The sequence below is a fragment of the Rhea pennata genome, chromosome Z, assembly GCF_028389875.1.
Source record: "Rhea pennata isolate bPtePen1 chromosome Z, bPtePen1.pri, whole genome shotgun sequence".
In the NCBI taxonomy this organism is placed as follows: domain Eukaryota; kingdom Metazoa; phylum Chordata; class Aves; order Rheiformes; family Rheidae; genus Rhea; species Rhea pennata.
The window spans coordinates 14,793,290-14,810,425 of NC_084702.1; the positions used below are offsets into that span (position 1 = coordinate 14,793,290).

A 17,136-nucleotide genomic window follows, 5' to 3' on the forward strand; every position below is an offset into this window, starting at 1 on the left:
GATGACAAAGAATGTTAAAACATCGTGTCTGTCTGCTACAATGTGCTGAAGTGCCTAATGCCACCCTAATAAGGAGAGATTTACGCACATCCCCTTTCATCTGTGCTAAAGGCAGTCATTCTTCATTGTGCGAAGGCTTTTGCAAAATATCTAGCAATTATGAGTACTTAATCTGATACATTTCAGAAAAGCCTGAAAGATCTCAAAATTAGGTCCAGAATATCCTGTCAGCCTGGTCACCTAAGAAACACTCAGACAACATTTTGGAAATACTGAACATATTACTGTAGCCTGCCACGGTGAAAATACGCCTTGCATCATCGATACCTTGGATGTAGCAGCAGTGAGTGGAGAAGGAATGCAGAATAAATGCCTGTAATTAACAAATAACTTTAAATGAACCCCATCTGTTTTAGGAATAATAAGGAATAATGCTGTAGCCAACCTAAGCCCTCCCACCACACCAAAAACTAATAAAATCAGGATTTGCTAACTGCTCCAATTTTGCAATCTAAGAAGCATTTTGAAGGAAACTGTTTTAGATGGAAGAACTAGAAATACCCATCTGAATAATATATGCTTGGCTGGAAGTCTGTAGGAGCTAACTTTTCATCTGGGGCAAACCACAGCCTAGTATATAGGTGAGAAACGTGCCTGGAAACGTGGAGCTCTCCAATGCACTACAGAAGCACAGTGCTGCTAAAAATCCCATCTGACTGGAATCTGCGGGGTCCTGGCACAGAGCAGACTGCCTGCTTTGGCTGGAAATGGGATGGTGCCATGGGTGCAGAAAGAGCACTTCTTTGACCCAGTTGTCTTTACTGAGAGGGACATCTGGGCTCTTGGTATGCCATTCAAGCAGATCTCAAACCACTGTGATTGATGCCAAGGCCAAATTTCAATACTCTCTGGCCTGGGAAAGATACTATAAAGTCTCCTTTGTGCTAAGCCTTGAGGCTCGGAGCCAAGCGCGCAGGATAATGGGATAGCCAGACAGCATCATTGTGCATCGTTTGCTCAGCAGCTCCCCCTCAAGCCAAGTCCCATTGACCTCAGCTGTGGATTCTTAAGAAAAATGCTGGCAAATTTGCTCCCCAACAAAATCTGCTCATGGTGGAAAGAGTAAGTGCCTATCTGGTAACATCCTAGTATTGGCTGGCTAGATGATTTTTGAGTATGGGCTCTCACAGGTCTCCCAGTTCCTTTTTAAGTAGTAAATGTAGACAAGAGGGCTGCCACTCAGGTGTACTGGGATGAGATAATGGCCTTACTCTGCCACTGACTTGCCTTAGGGCATGGGGCAAGTTATGTCACACCTCTTTTTGTCTCATGTTTTTTTCCTTTCAGTAGGAACTGCTTCAGGAGGGGAATTGTCTCTTTCAGATAAAACACCTGCTAATATGAAACTGGTGTCATTAAAGGACATTAACCACAACTGAAAAACAGCTGAGCCAAAAAGAGTCTAATGAGTTAAATGAAATATTGTTAGATAAAATATAGATTTCAGGATCACAGTTTCAAGGAGCTTATAGAAAAAAGGGACATCACTACTGAAGATAAAGTTTAGTTAATAAGCAAAGATTCCTTTCGACAAAAACTGACAGCTGAATATCAAATGTTCTTCCCCATAGCCATGTCATCTTTATAACAGTTCAGTTTATAACAGCTCATGGTTTGCAAAGGAGATACTGCCTTTATTTCAGAACAAACACAGCTTTGCAAGTGAGAAAAGAGACATCAAATTGTCAAACTCAAGGACAATGGAAGATGACATACTGTGAGACAAAATCAAGACAAACTTTTTTCCAAAAGCACTTGGTAATATTTTTTTTTATCTCATTTCACTTACTTTATGTCCCTATAAAAACCTTATAGTATCCAGATGCACTGTGAGCTTTTGCTCTAAGGTATTGATTGCTGCTGCAAGAGAACAAGAAAGGACAATGAACAGGATAACTCAAAGCCTGTTTGAGGATTTATGACACCTTCCATCCCTGCAAATTTACTCATTTTTCACATATAGAATATTCAGTTATTTGCAAAACTTGTAAAAGGGATTGTCTTCCCTTTGAGGATATTGGATGTCAGCTAAATACTTTCCTAGGATATGTACTGACTGTTAAAGAGAGAGTATGCAAGAGCGGAGGGGTGCCATTTACTTGCAGACATGGTCCTTAGTGCCATAGCATCATTTGGGCTTGAGGAGATCTGGCAATCGCACTGAATGAAACCATATTAGCCCCCATCACCATGCAACAACTTGTAGTGCTTTTTATGTTCTTCCAAGTAATACCTGGAGTAGCTTGTTCCTTTTACAGAGGCATGCACCCAGCCACGTGACAGACTTCTGACCCCGGGGAGATTTGTACCCAGGCAGCCCTATCTCCTGAATGGGCAAACATAAGGGAGCGCTGTATCCACCTCGCAGGACAGGTGCCTGTGATCCTCGACCCTGTTTACCCCTCTGCAAGCCCGTGTTTCTCCTGGGCAAGCTGAGGTCCCCTCCAGTAAATCCTCTGACTTGTGCTGTCACAGAGCCTGTACTCTGGAGCTGACCACAGAGCATGCCTGACCCACCAAGCAAAAGCAGCCACAGGAGACTAATGCCAGGAGACTAACACTGAAGCTGAGCAAAGAGACAAAAAAAAGGACAAAAATTTTGATAGTAGAAAGAGCATAGGACTCCAGAGGGAACATTTTCAGAGATTAGAGAAAAGCCATTGGGCATTTGGTACCTGCTACAAATGCCTTAGGAAACCTCATTGGGACTGCTTTACTGCCAATAGCCATCAAAAGTTCCAAACTGGGAACTGTTCAGTGATAGTGGCTGCAAGAGTTCCTCCAGGAGGCCAGCACCTCTAAAGAATAGGTTGCTTGATTAGCTATCTACTCTAATCTGATCTGATCTAATCTGAGGCTGATTTTTTCGAGGTACTCTGGTTTGAAAATGCTTGGTGTTCAAACAGTTTCATCAGACTCTTTCAAAGACATATTAACCCAGTCTCAGCCCAGCTTCTGCTTTTCATCAGTCTTAAGTGGTGATTTGCTCTGCAGGACTCAGTATGATATTTTTCATCAGGAAATGCACCATCATCAGTGAAACACAGGAAAATAATGAGGAACAGCATTGTTCTTCTAGAAGCAATGCCCACAGTATGTTGTACTCTGCCCCATATGCTTCTCTAACATAAATCATATTCCAACAGAAGCTCCTGACTCCATCACTATCACATGAGCTTGCCTGGACAAGCTGAATATCCTGCACCTCCTCCAGTAGAGCCTACTAAGATTTCACAGGATCAAACTGTTAATAAATAAAAATGATAATGGTGGGAAATAATGTTCACAGCCTGTGAGGGGTGGAGGTAGCAGCTTTTATTGATAAAAGCTTTCCTCTGCTAAAGTTGATGCTATTCTTTATTTCAAGATCCAGTGAATTAATTTCTCAAAGCTAAAATAATGCTGTACTCAAACATTTAAGATAGGAGTAAAACTATGTTTTAGAACTCACAGATAACAAATAAATCTTAGAAACCAAACAAATACATATTAAAAAAACATGTCCAGTACTAGGGGGAGGGAAGAAGTTATCTTCCAAAAGAGCACATCTAAATATAATTACTGTATTTTTGTAATCATGTAAGTATGTAATCATGTAGCTGTCAGACAAGAATGATGACTTTAAGGCATTATACAGTCCTGACAAAGCAGTGACTCTATGGTGGGCTCCATATATCTTCATGTTCCTCACAGCCCTGCTGCTCAACTGGGAAGAAACAGTTGCACTTTTTGCATTTGAATAGCAGTAGACTGCACATCGTCAGACTGCATATGTCCCCAGCTGTTCTAGCTCTTCCGTATGTTCTTTTCTTGTGCCTTAAATGACTGGCATAGCTTCTACTAAAATCAAAAGTTTTCCCCTCAACTTCAAAAGAAACTAGACTAAGTGTAGTTGTAGAAGTTGAAGGCAGTTACTTTTACAACTGACTAGTGATTTTTGTATCATTGGATTTCAGACCTGAGATACCTTAAAGTGCCTTGGTTTTCCAAAAATGCTGATCATTCAGTGCCTGATATAAGCCCTCTTTAAAATATCTCAAATCCCAGACACCAAAAAAATCACTAATTTGGGGCTTAGGTGCTCACTGCCCTGTCTGTACATGACTGACTGAAAATGCTGTTCTTTGGTGATGCTATAATAGGATTTATTTGTTTGTTATTTGGTAAAGCCAGTGATAGTTTCTAGCAGTACCTACAGATCCATGTAAATGATACTGATATTGGAAAAGTATATATATTTACAATATACAAAACAATGGAGAAAATATCAAAAATGGTTCACAAGAACATAACCTTGGTACAGTAGCTAAAAAAGAAAATATAGGCACTTCTTCAAGAGTTCTCAGACCTTGACATTGAGTTTCCTTTCTTCTAGCTATGCTTGCTAAGAAGAAAAATCCATGATAAACATTACTTCCTCCTTACAGAAAAAAAGTTTTCAGCCACTTCTTTGCACAATAATCTGACCCGAAATTTGGAAAAGCTGAAGAAGAAAGCAGCGAGACATCAGCACCCCACAGCCATCTATGGAAAACTGCCACAGTCTTGCTCTTTCATCAGGACCAGCCCCCAGCTTTTTGCAGTGGGGCTGTTTTAATCCACTAAATGAGAAAGCAACAAGTGCAGTCCTCCTCAAGAAGTATTTACTGCCACTTCTTTCCACTTTTGCTGCTGCTGTTTAAAAGCAGCTCACCTTCTTCACAGCACACTAAAGCTATGGTGAAGTCACTTTCCTGACCAGTCCTCAAGAAAAAAATATGTGAAAAGGCACTGTATATTTCTGCTTTCCTTATTCCTGTAGCATTCTTGTGTATGCTGCAAAATACCATCTCAGTAGCATGCATATTAACACACATCTCAAAATATCTTAGCATGGTTTGTTTCATCAGTAACAGCTTCTGCAATAATGATCCAAGCAAATTCTTAGCAGGCTTTTGCTTTTCTCTTTTGTCTCTATAGTTCAGGCTACTGAAATCTCCTCCAGCTCAGTGACATTCCTGTACAGCAGGCTAGACATATTTGCTGTTAGTGGATGGAGGACAGAGTTACTGGAAGGAGTTAGGAGGGCCAAACTTCCTGGAAGCCTGAGTGAAGGAGACAAAAGTAAAATTTTCAAAGTGCCATCATTTCATTTTCTTTGCCAGCTTGGGAACAACACCATGAATGGAGCGGAGCCCCATCCTCTGCTCCTCATACCACCCATTCCCCATGCCACCGATCTCCTTCTGGGTGCTCAGCTAGAACAGAGAAATTGGCTGCCATCTGGGTTGGGGGCTGGTGTACATGCACGTACTTGGAGAGGAGGCACGTACTTGGAGAGCACTTGGAGTCCTTTCAAGTGCTCATGATACAGCTGACCATAACACACTTTATTTGCGCTCACCCTGTTTTCTCTCTTCACACTATACATTCTAGCAAAAAAATGGCGTATTTTGGGAGTCTTTGAGCAACTCAACATCACATCACATCCACATGCTCCTGTAACATTCACATGTTGAGATACTGGCTGTTTTATTTTACTACAGTGGGCAGCAGGGCTATGGGGCTGCTGTCTCCCAGGATCCTCTTCTTTCTCCACATCTCTTCCTCAACAGAAAGGGAAAAGTAGACAATGTTGTGAGAGTGGGCATTAGACAGCCCAGCCTTGCTCAGGACCCAAAGCTTTTCCTTGAGCTTTTTGGTGGAAGAGCTGAAGGTGCTGCTGCAGATGGAAAAACTCCACCTTCTTCAGGATCTGGTCCAGGCCTTGGCAGATAACGTGGAGGGATGTGGCTAGAAAGTCTGATCCATCTATTTTTTTCACCATGATATAAAACTCTTGCAGAAGTTCATTCAGCTTCACAGCTGGGATCTGGAATAAGAGGAAAGTGAAAGATGTATCAGCATGCCTGTGTGTAAGGAGACATGCTGCAGGTGTGGAAGATGCACTTTAAAGGCTTCCCCATGCTCCGTCTGGAGAAACCTGCTGTGGGCTTCCCAGCTTCCCCAGAAACTTGGTTTGGGGCAGCCTTAGAGTCTTGAGCAGAGGCTGCATGTTTAGCTAAGCAAAAAAGATGAGATGAGATGAGATGAGATGAGATGAGATGAGATGAGATGAGATGAGATGAGATGAGATGAGATGAGATGAGATGAGATGAAAGCCCATGTTGCAAGGATACCCTGGCTGAACAGACCCATTTCACTAGCTGGCACCTCTTTCCTGCCAGCAGTGACTCAGAAAAAAAGCAGCTGAATTTTTGACCTTCTTACACTGAATTATTTCAACACTGAGGTGTCTCTGTATGCAAATGCCTGACCTATGTCATAAGCCTCAAGCTCTGTACTTTTCCAGTAGTGGAAACTTTCCAGTCCTACTTTGCACTGACATGTACTAACAGTCTTCATAATCTCTTAATTAAAGTGGAGAATTAAGTTGATCATAATGAGATGCTTGGAGTTACAGGAGGATGGGAGAGAGAAACAATGTTGCCTTTGAGTCCTTGAATATGAGAATTAAGAAACATGGAGAAAAAAGAAAAGAAAAGAAAAAAGGGAAGGGAAGGGAAGGGAAGGGAAGGGAAAAAAGAAAGAGAAGAGAGAAGAGAAAGGAAAGGAAGGGGAAAGGGAAAGGGAAAGAGAAAGGAAAAGGAAAAAGGAAAGGGAAAGGGAAGGGAAAAGAAGAGAAAAAAGAAGAAAAGAAAAAAGAAAGAGAGAGAAACCCTAGCATTTTCTCAGAGGGATCACAGTGCTTCTTTGAGCCATGAGATGTCACTGTTGCATTCAGACTGGGTTGACCTGCAGGCACAAGGTTCATACAAAGCCCTGTACGAAAGCATTGTGGAGAACACAGAACACTGCACGTTTATATCCTGCAGCCTTCCCACAGCAGAGGAGACTTAGGCACTTGTAGGGAGGGCCTCTGCCCCCAGTGCCAAGGGCTCAGAAAGAATTTGGCAGCCAGTGTGCCGCCTCACTGAGGCTCAACCTCTGCTCCTAGCAGATTGAAGGAGCAGTATTTAGTCTCTGCAACACCAAGATGAGTACAAGGCACAGCTGTGTGGTCTGCCACTACTCTAGTATGGCCAAAGCACATCTGCAACACCCTTCGAAGAGGTGTTGCATCTCCTTACCTTTGTATGTTGCATACTAGTATCTGGGTGCCACTCTTTCTTCTGAAAGCTCTCCTTTGTCATATGGGAGTTTTATTTTGGTCATACTTCCCTCATTCACATGTTATTCTCGTCGCACAAAAAAAAATCTTAGATCAACCTAACAAAGAAACTTAGTTTTTTAAAGAAAGTGAGGTTTTCTATACTTATGTGGATGGGGGCTTTAGACACAGTTCTTACCTTGAAGTCTACATTGATTTTGCTGGGAGTTCATTTTGGAAGTAAAGTATTTAAATACTTTGAATTGTATTGGCTAGATCTTGGAGCAGAAATCATGTCTCAAGAGACAAATGCTAAGTTGTTTGGGTAACAACAGAAAATTCAGTTGACATGAGGACAAAGTTGGATAAAAGCTTTACATACCCGGATATCTTTTGTATCACCTTGGGTTTCCAACCTACTGGGTCAACTGTAAAAGCAATAAGGTGTAAATTAGAAAATATTATAGTCTATAAGAGAATCTTGGAATTTTCCTGAGACCAAGAGCACCTAAAGAAGGCTGAAATCCCATCTCTTTCCAACGCTGCTTCTCCAGACTTTATGCAAACTTCATTTGACAAGGTGGTCTGGCTTCAAACCATGAACAAGCTGTATTTTGCCAAGTTTTCTGACCTAGTGATGTCGATGTAATCCCTGAGTCCTTTGGTCATGCACCGGTATCCCCACACGTTGAGAGCATAGAGGGTAGCCTTGGTGATACTGGGGCTAACAACACTAATACACAGGTACTTGAGGTTGTCGTCAAAATTAAAGTCCGGAAACTTGTTGAGCTTAGTTGAGTATGCTAGAAAACAAATAAAGAAAGAGGATAAAAATAGCTTGGCCTGATGACACATTAAATCCAGCTAGGAGCAACTGGGAGTTGTTCACAAAGTGTGAGGATTGTAAGATGAAATAGAGGATCCCTATGAAGACACACAACAAGTTTGTCCTTTGAGACCTCAGGTGTGGCAGAAGGGTCTGATGTGGAGTCACCCTGAGGTTGCCTCAGAGCTAAAAATTTACAGCCACACACAACTAGTGGTAGCGAAGGAGTAACAGAGGATACTTTACTTTGTTGAGGAAGAAAACAGCAGCTCAATGGCAATGGCAAAAGTTTTCCCCATATGAGTTGACTCAGGAGGAGATGAAAAAAATCTCATCCTACTCCCATATAGCTTGATCCAGTGCCGCGTGTGCCTCACACCATCACAAGCGTTTGTGCAAACTGGACATGCAGTGCTAAGTAAGGAGGATTTTTCCATTTACACCACTTTCTAATCTCTATAAGACACAGCAGAATCAGGCTCTATTGCTTCAGTAAACCAAAGAGAGGTGGATCTTGATGAATGTTACGAGCTAGATGAAGTGTACCTATCTTAAAAGGAGAACATCAACCTCCCAGGCAGGCACTGAAAGGAGAGGATTGATGAAGAACCTTCTCACAGATATTCAGACATTTAATGTCACTTACGAAAGAGTGATATATTTTTATGATACCACTATAATTTTATTAGATCCACTATAAATGTACTTTTTACTGGCCTAAAGCCAGTGGATTCAGCAGCCCAAGGCATGTCAGTTCTGACAGGGTGCTCTGAACATTTGTGCACCAAGCTGGTAAACCAAGGGCTGCCAGTTCAGCTCAGCAGGCAAAGGGGGGTACTGAGGAGGAGGGTGCAGCCAGATTTCTCCCACAAACCTTCTTCAACTCTGCAGCCACAGGTGAGAGTTTCTGCAGCCCTAGAGGTATGGCAAACACTCTGCAAATTGGGAAGCAGTAATTATTTTAAGTGGTTTCTATGGTTGCTGCTTTTGCTGTTTAAACAGCAAACAGAAAGCAAATAAATCTATCTGAAGAACCCACTGCAAACAAAACAAGCAAGGAAGCTGAATGGATGCTTTATGCAATGGCTAATGGCATAAACTTGCTGTCTGACCCTTAGGGATCTGGCTAGTTCTAGAACAAAGATCCTCAGTATGTGGTCTGTAGACCCTTGACACCCCATAGCCTCTTTCTTAAGAGTCCAAGAAAGACTGCTCAGAAAAGCCATACTATACAGAGGGCACATGGCCAAGCAAGCTCATCCAAGGCATTCAGTTTTTTGTGAGAAAGGAAAAACTGCCCTTCTAGTATGGAAAGCACTGAAAGCAAGCAGAGGTATCACAAACTATGTAATGGACTCTTTGTTCCTTCCAAACACAACAGGTACCTAGTGGACAGAAAAAAAGGCTTCTTTGGAACTAAAAGGTAGGCTGCAAGGATTTTTTCTGAACTAGGTTATGTTTAAAATCTTACATGGCAAATTGCTGTCGTTGGTCTATGCCTTTCCCTTGATAGCTGCTGTTTGTAGTGTCCAGCAGCTGCTTTGCTCTCTTCTTAGCTCAGAGGATCTTGGTGCAGAACATGCATCTATCTAACAAAGTAACAGAGCATAAACTAGGATGGAAGTTCCTGTGGTCAGTGGTTTCACAGGCTTAGCCTGATGAATTTCTAGGTGGACAAATCTGCTGAAGAAAGGCCAGGATACTCAGGAAAATTACGAGTTGTTCAGTCACTAGCATTCTTCTCATCAAGAGTCTGCTTGTGCTTTTGGAAGAGGTCATTGCCACCACTCATCAGAAAGACAGCAGCCAGCCTTGTGCACCCCCTGTATTTCACAGAGGGAGGTCTTCCCACTCCTACAGGAGTGAGTGGCAGAGGCCGTTGCAACTGGATTGTCTCTAAGCTCCCTTGACTTCCAGCAGTGCTTGGGGTGCACTGGGGTCTGCTCCCTCACTGTCCAGTGCAGGTCTGCAGGATGGCAATTAATGCTCTTATTGCAGGTAGACAACATCTGTGTTAAGGCGTAGAACCAGCTGGCAGTCCACACCATTATCACAGCAGCTTCAGATACGTTCATGCTTTCAGACCTTGCCACAGCGCTCTTGCAGAGGTCATTCAGGTACTGCTCAGGCACCTGCTTGCGAATAAGGAAATCTCAGGTCAATTCTCCATAAGGTCTCTCTTCCTATGTCTGATGACCTTGAACTACTTGGATATTTGCCAAGTCCAGTTACTGTCAGTGTTCACTCCCCTACCATACTTCCCCAAAAGCTGCTTTTGGTGGCAAAGCCACCGCAGGTTCATGCCAACCCATGAACTATTTCTGAGAGCACGAAGAGCTCTCTGGAAAACCAAGCCTAGTGTGATTAAGATCCTAGTCATATAAAATAAATTGCCGTGGAAAATATAAGAGCACCAGTCTCACTGAAGTTCACCTGTGGAAATTAGTCTCATAGGTACATAATTTCCAATAGACTTAGGTTTGAAAACTGTGGCCTGTGTTGCCTGAATCACAGTAGCACTAGGACAATTTATGGAACAGAAGACAGAATTAGCTGGTTTCTGCCTTTCTGAGGCATACTTTATCATATACTGTTAAGTCCTAGTCATTGATTTCTCCAAATTCTCCAAATTCTAGATTTTCATAGTGTGGGCTTCTGGTTTGGGCTCACCCCTGATACTTGATCACAATAACAGTAACGTTTGTTGTTAGTGTTGCTGCAGCCCTGAACTGAGACAGCGAACAAAGCACTGCACCAGAACAGAATAAGCAGATGGTCATTAAGGGACACTTTGAATCTTGTGCATAGTGATGCCCATTAAAGTCCACATCACACTTTATTTTTCTTCTCGCTAGACACCTTGCCCTTACTTAAGAAACTATTAAAATCACTTTAAGTTGTTATTATGGCTTGAAAGTGTAGCCAGTTCAGAAAGTGATGGCTTCTCTGACCAGTGTGTAGCTCTGATATTTGTAATAAAAGAGACTTGGCATAATAAAATAAAAATGAAGTAAACCAATGACATTGAAATGGCAGGTGTGTATCAGCTACCATCTTAAGGGTGTTTTTTATCATCAGAATGCTGGAACAAGACTATATGATATTCCACTCCTGCAGGGAGATGGATCTTCCTTGTTTCTTTTTTTTTTTTTTTTTTTAATCAACATAATAAGTATTTACCTTCTTTTGTTCTATTTTCCAGGAAAAATGTTTATCCCATTCAATCTGGGAGAAAGTGAAGGAGTCCTGGTAAAGACTTGATTCAGAAGTACACCAATGCACACGTCCTGCTTAAGGGTACTCCCAACCTGTGTTCATCACTGACTTTGGTGGCTGTGGACCAAACCACAGAGCTTATTGCCTGACATTGCCCGTCAGCAACCACATGATGTTTGAAACAAGTTGTAAATGATGCCTGAACCCTTCCTGGAGTACTTTGCAGAGATTTGGGGCCACTGGCAGGAGACACTAACAAAATCTACACCCTCACTGAGAGGGGCTCTCTCTGGGACCTTTAGAGCAGAATTTGGTAAAATATCAGACAGCCAGGGATATATTTCTCACTTTCAGATGGGCCTTACAAACACTATAGCTGAAGGGACATATACTCTGATTTATAATCACACTTGTGCTTTCAGGTTCGGGATTGAAGCCACACGAGACTGCATTTTCATTTGTAACTCACAGGCTGTCTGTGAAAGCAAGGAAATTCTGGCTTGGTAGCACTGTAGACAGAACATGAGTGACTGACTGACAAACATAGTCTTTCTGAGTCTTTCTGTTATTTTACCCCTCATACGTCTTTGGCCTCCATCTTGGAGCTTATCTGAGGACTTATTTTCAAAGAACAACAGTTTTCAGAGAATGTAGGCTATGCATGCAAAAATACAACACTACAATGCTTCGGTAACCACGGTTCCTATGAAGAAGTCATGTTGGTGATTGATTTACCTGAGAACAGTCCAACAACATTAATAATCCTTACAGAAACTTGCAGAATTGCATGAAATAGCCACCTGTACAGGCACAGAACCTTCTTTCCAATTTTCTGTCACTGAGATGATTTATCATATGGGGAAAACCACATTTGTTAATGTGTTAATGCTTGCCAAAACATGCACACACCCTGCATCTATCCAGAAAACTACGCTATTATCTGATGGTTTGTGGGGAGCCCCATGCCAGAGCTTTTATGTTTAAAGGCGCTTTCTCAGTGTCTAGACACCAAGTGCTCTGTCCCATGCAAGGGTCAGCAGCTGTAGTGTGTGTGTGTGTGTGTTTGGCAAGAGAATAAAAAAGGATTGCCAGACAGGTTATTGAGATACCCATCAGAACTGGTGAGTTTTCGAATCTGATTTCTCTTTAGATCTCTGCATTCTTCCTAAGCCCTAAAAGCAAGGACAATTCCTCACACAACTCCTGCTGCTGTTCACCCTGCAAATCAGCAATCACCCTCTCAGTGATTAGAAAAGACAGGGAACTGTATTCATCCCCTCTCTAAGAAAGCAAACATACTAATCTACCAACCACGTAACTATAAATTCACAAGATAATGATCTCCGTCATATCTGAATGCTCCTAAGTCCCCCAAATTTATACTTCCTGTGGCCTTTACTTGTTTTTGTTGTCAGCTCATGTGAAGGTACTGACACATAGCACACACTCCAGGCAGGTAACACTTTTGTTCAAAGGCAGCAAGGATGCTGCAAGCAGCCTGGTTCCCAGGGGGTGAGCTGCGAGAGACCGCCGCGCTCCTTGTGCACAGTCGTCCATGTCTGGTAAGGCGCTGACCCCGCCTGACCCACCTCTGACCTGGAGTAGAAGCTCTGCTGAGCAGTTTGAGGATCTCAGAGACGCTCATTTTATAGCCATGTAATAAATCCCTTTTCCAGAAGGGCTCCACACCCAGCATACTGAAAGACCTCCGGCAGCATGGAAGGGGTGACAGGCTGCAGCTGGAGCAGATGGTGCTACAGAGGACAGAGCTTCGCTTTCTGCGTTGTAGCATGGGTGACGCTTGTCCTGCGAGCGGCTTCCTCAGAGAGCCCCATGCACCAGAGCAGCATCTGGCCACCCCTGAGCCTCCCAAGATATTTCTGAGTGCCCCTCACCGAGGAGCAGATGCAGAAATCTCCTAAATGCAGGTGAACCTTGTATTATGGAGTTAACTGCCTCAAGGCTAGTCGTAGCCTTTCTTCTCAGCACCAGTTGCTTCTGTCTGCCCATCCCAGGGGGGTATATTTGAAGCAATATTGCTGTCACATAGTTTTCGTCTTGTTCTATTCTATTGCCTGCCATCATGGGTACTGTTTGCCATTTTGCTCAAGGACAAGAATAATTTAAAAACTTGTAAGTATAGAAGGAGTTCTGCAATGAATAATTATGTTACATATGGGATTTTGCCTTCAAGCTTTTCCCAGGTATATATAGCTTTTGGTGGGTAGGCAGCAGCAGGCATGTGTCCTGCACTGCCAGTCTTGAGTGTATATTCTCTTTCAGCTGCTTATAAGAATTTGATTCTTAGAGCAAACTGTCTATATACAAATGGCTAGATGTAGCCATCCTTTTTTCTCATAAATATTCTCACTGGGCACTGATCAATACTGTCAGTGGTGAAGACTATAACATAGTAAACCACTGGGTAACTCTAAAATGAAATCTTGTGTATCCTTCCAGGAATAGCTGCCAAGTTCCATTTGTCTTTGGCATACATTATAATACAAACAACTAGCTCATTTCAGACCCCACCCTGATAATGTGTGAACTGACATCTCCAAAGCGTGTCTGAAGAGGCATTATGCCATAACAACCCTGAACAACTTCTGCATTGGTTGCAGTGATGTTATTCCTTGGTAAACAACGTCCAGAGCACAACCCTCAGGTGTGTTCAGCTGCCGTCAGGAGACATCATAATCTCTGTGAGATCGTTCTGGGGAATGACTCCAGCCTGCTTAAGCCATGTTTCTGAGCACAGTTTATGGAGCTACCTTGAAGACCCCAAAAGCCCCATGGCTGCTCACAGAGTCTGTGAGCTTCCCTGGGATGGTTTCCCTTAAGCATGAAAGGAGGAGGAGAGGATACGCAGCCATCCCAAGGGCTGTGGAAGCACAGTGGTTCTTAATGTGGGAATCTGGATTGAATCAGAATACAAACAGAAACCAAAAGCTGCTGAGTTCATGATTCTAAGAGTTATCAGAACTTTACTACATTGTTTAGCTGAGTCTACATTAACCAATTATGCTCACACTTAGACCGAAGAAAAGCACTTTGTCCGTGTGCAGCAGACAAAAATACATCTAGCCACTCCTGTCACCTCTCCACACCCCCACTTTTCTGTCTCTTCATCCAGAGACCTCTGTTTTTCCTTTCTCTTTGTCACTAAAGCCACTACAGGACCCTTGAAACTATGCCTCTGCTTTTCCCACAGCCACCACTGACTCAGAGGAGCTCCCTCAGCCTTGTATAAAGGAACTGTGCATTTGTCCCACTGCTGCCACTGTGCATCTAGAAGGGGATTTGTTTAGTAGAATTTCCCAAGTGATGTAAATCCAGTTCCAGAATAAATTATGATTTGTTTTTCTCTATCCCTCATCCACCTGAGGAAATTCCTGTTGTCCCTCATCCAGTTCCTATTGTCCTGCATTGACTTCCTAACACCAGCCTAAACATGCCTCTATTCTCTAGCTGGTAGTTATCTGAATGATTTCACTTTTTTTCTTTTTCTCATGTTCCTTTGACAGAATCAAAGATATTCTGACTCTGATTCTCAAACACAGTTGCCATCAAATGAACAGGCAAATGCTCAATGAAATTTCCTTGCAACTCTCAAGAGATTTTTCCATTTAGGAAATTTCTCTTTCAGAATAAAGGGTTTATTGGCTTTATTAGCTTTAGTTTTCTAGTCTTTAACTTTTTTAAAGCCTGCTCTTGGAGAAAATATTAAGCCTTGACAAACAACTGTCTTATATCCTTGGATGCACATTTAGTTTAATTCTTGATTGACTTTAAAACAGAACTGTGTAGAGAGTAGACTTTACTATCGAAATTCTAAGCACAAAATAGAACATCTGAAGCCAAATTATGCCTTGGAATTTATGTTACTGAATCACAGTTCCGGATTCAGGAAAACATCTTTATACCAGAAAAGCTCTTAGGATGTAAGTTTTCAGTCTTTTTGAAGTAAGATTAAATAAGCACGTGGTTAAATCAGGCTTGCTTTTAAGTACATTCCTGAGTAAGGAAGGACTTACAAAATTGCTTAAATGTTTTCCTGAAATACAACCACAGAAGTTAAACAGGGTATGACAGCAACTATTTCTTGGTTTCCCTATTTGCATTTTGCTAATAAAAATGTTTTGCAAGCCCATGGGAATTTCCTATCTATGCTGATATTCATACTTGAAAAGCATGAGAGAGCTATGCCTTCTTCTACAATATGTTTCAAAATGTAAATTGTTTACATTGATTAAAGAAAGCAGTCACCTTTCCAGAAAACAGTTTATTAAATAAATGAGAATTGGTCACTACACCTAATTACAGACAGAATACTGTGAATAAAGCATGCACTTATCACAGATATCAATGACTTTACCTTGTTTATGTTTTAAATGGTCTTTAATTCTATAAGTTCAAGGCTGTACCAATACAAATGTTGAAAATTAAAAATAAAAAGTCACAAAAGCTACAATAGTAGCAAACATTGTACAGACAGTGAAATCAGTCTCTGATGCAGCAGAACCAGACTTCTTAAAGATTATCAGAAGGGTAATAAAAATGGAGCTGAAGTGTGATAAAGATCAGAAACTCTCTGGAATTTGCAGATCAGTGAAAGTAAATGTCATACTCCAATTAGCACATAACCAAATCCATTATTCTCGAAAGCCTAATTATCTGACAGCTGAACAAGAGAAGAAGGTCAGACACCATAAAAAGAAAAGACTTCTTGGTTTCATTTTCTTTTTATCATTGAGTGCCCTTTTGTTCTCAAACCACAAAACTGCATTTTTTAAGGAGAAATCTATGTGAACTGTGGTGAAGCAAGCAGTAGTGCAACATATGTTTGCTTCATCCTAATTAAAGAGGAGAAAAGTGTCTTTCAGAGAAAAAACAAAAAGCCCGTATCTCAACTGGCACAAATGACAGACAACTTTGTTGACTTTACATGTCTTCACCTGTCAAGCACCTTACCCTGTATGAAGTTTCCTTCCTAAAAACACACTGCAGAGAAACCACATCCAGTTTACAGGTAAAAATTGCGAGCTCTGGAAACCTAGTCTGGCATCTGAGGCCCAAAGTAGTCTATATAATCTTTCCTCACTTACACTGATGAAATCTGTTTGTTTATTTTCCCCAGGCTCCTGTGGAACCTGATTTCCTCCAGAAAAAGCATAATTTGAGAACAATGGGGCCAACCAGGTGGCTTGGAAAATGGACCATAGTTCACAATTTTGCTGAGGTGTTCAGAAAAGTATCCAGTAATTGCTCCCTTCCCTTCAGCTATTCTGTATTGTAGAGTTTAGCATCAAAATCTTACTTCTCTTCAGCAACAATGGTTATTATGATCTCCCAAACATGGGGACTAGAGATCTGTTTAGAAAGGTGCCATGTGTACAGAACGCTGCATTTTTAATGCTAGAAATGTATCACTTTTCATACTAAGATTTCTATCTTATATAGCTGAGCTTTACAAGCTTTGAGGGCTTGCAAAGGGTTCAGAGAACCAAATCCCCAAATTCCACTGAGGTTTGGATGAATAACTTGGCTTCTTTCAGAAGCTGAACCAAAAATGCTACATTTTTCTTTAAAAAAAAAAAAAAAAAAAAAAAAGTTCTAAAAAGTTCTGCAAAATAGTGCATTTCAGACAACATGCAATTACCAGACCATAAGACTGACAATCAAACATATACACAGAAAGCATCACAGTGACTGGAAAGTGATAACTAATCCACCACAGTCCACCAGCACTCAAAACCAGTGAATTATGATAAAAAAAGAACAATTGCGATAAAGCCTCTTACGTGCCACTAGCAGCAATCTGATGCTATGTCTACACTTGTAGAACTACAATTGTATTTCCAGCTTGAAAAGTACTGAATAAATGCTGTAGATCACTTTGGTGATT

At 41.6% G+C, this 17,136-nt stretch overlaps 1 protein-coding gene across 1 annotated transcript in view; it reads left to right on the forward strand.

The window, feature by feature from the left end:
* Positions 1 to 15,593, forward strand: part of INIP (INTS3 and NABP interacting protein) — a 41,261-nt gene extending 25,668 nt beyond the window's left edge. The window contains exon 5 of the mRNA XM_062599860.1: positions 11,218 to 15,593. Within this exon, the coding sequence (XP_062455844.1) occupies positions 11,218 to 11,268 (51 nt within the window). The 3' untranslated portion in view covers positions 11,269 to 15,593. The remainder of the gene's footprint in view (positions 1 to 11,217) is intronic.
* The last annotated feature ends 1,543 nt before the right edge of the window (positions 15,594 to 17,136 follow it).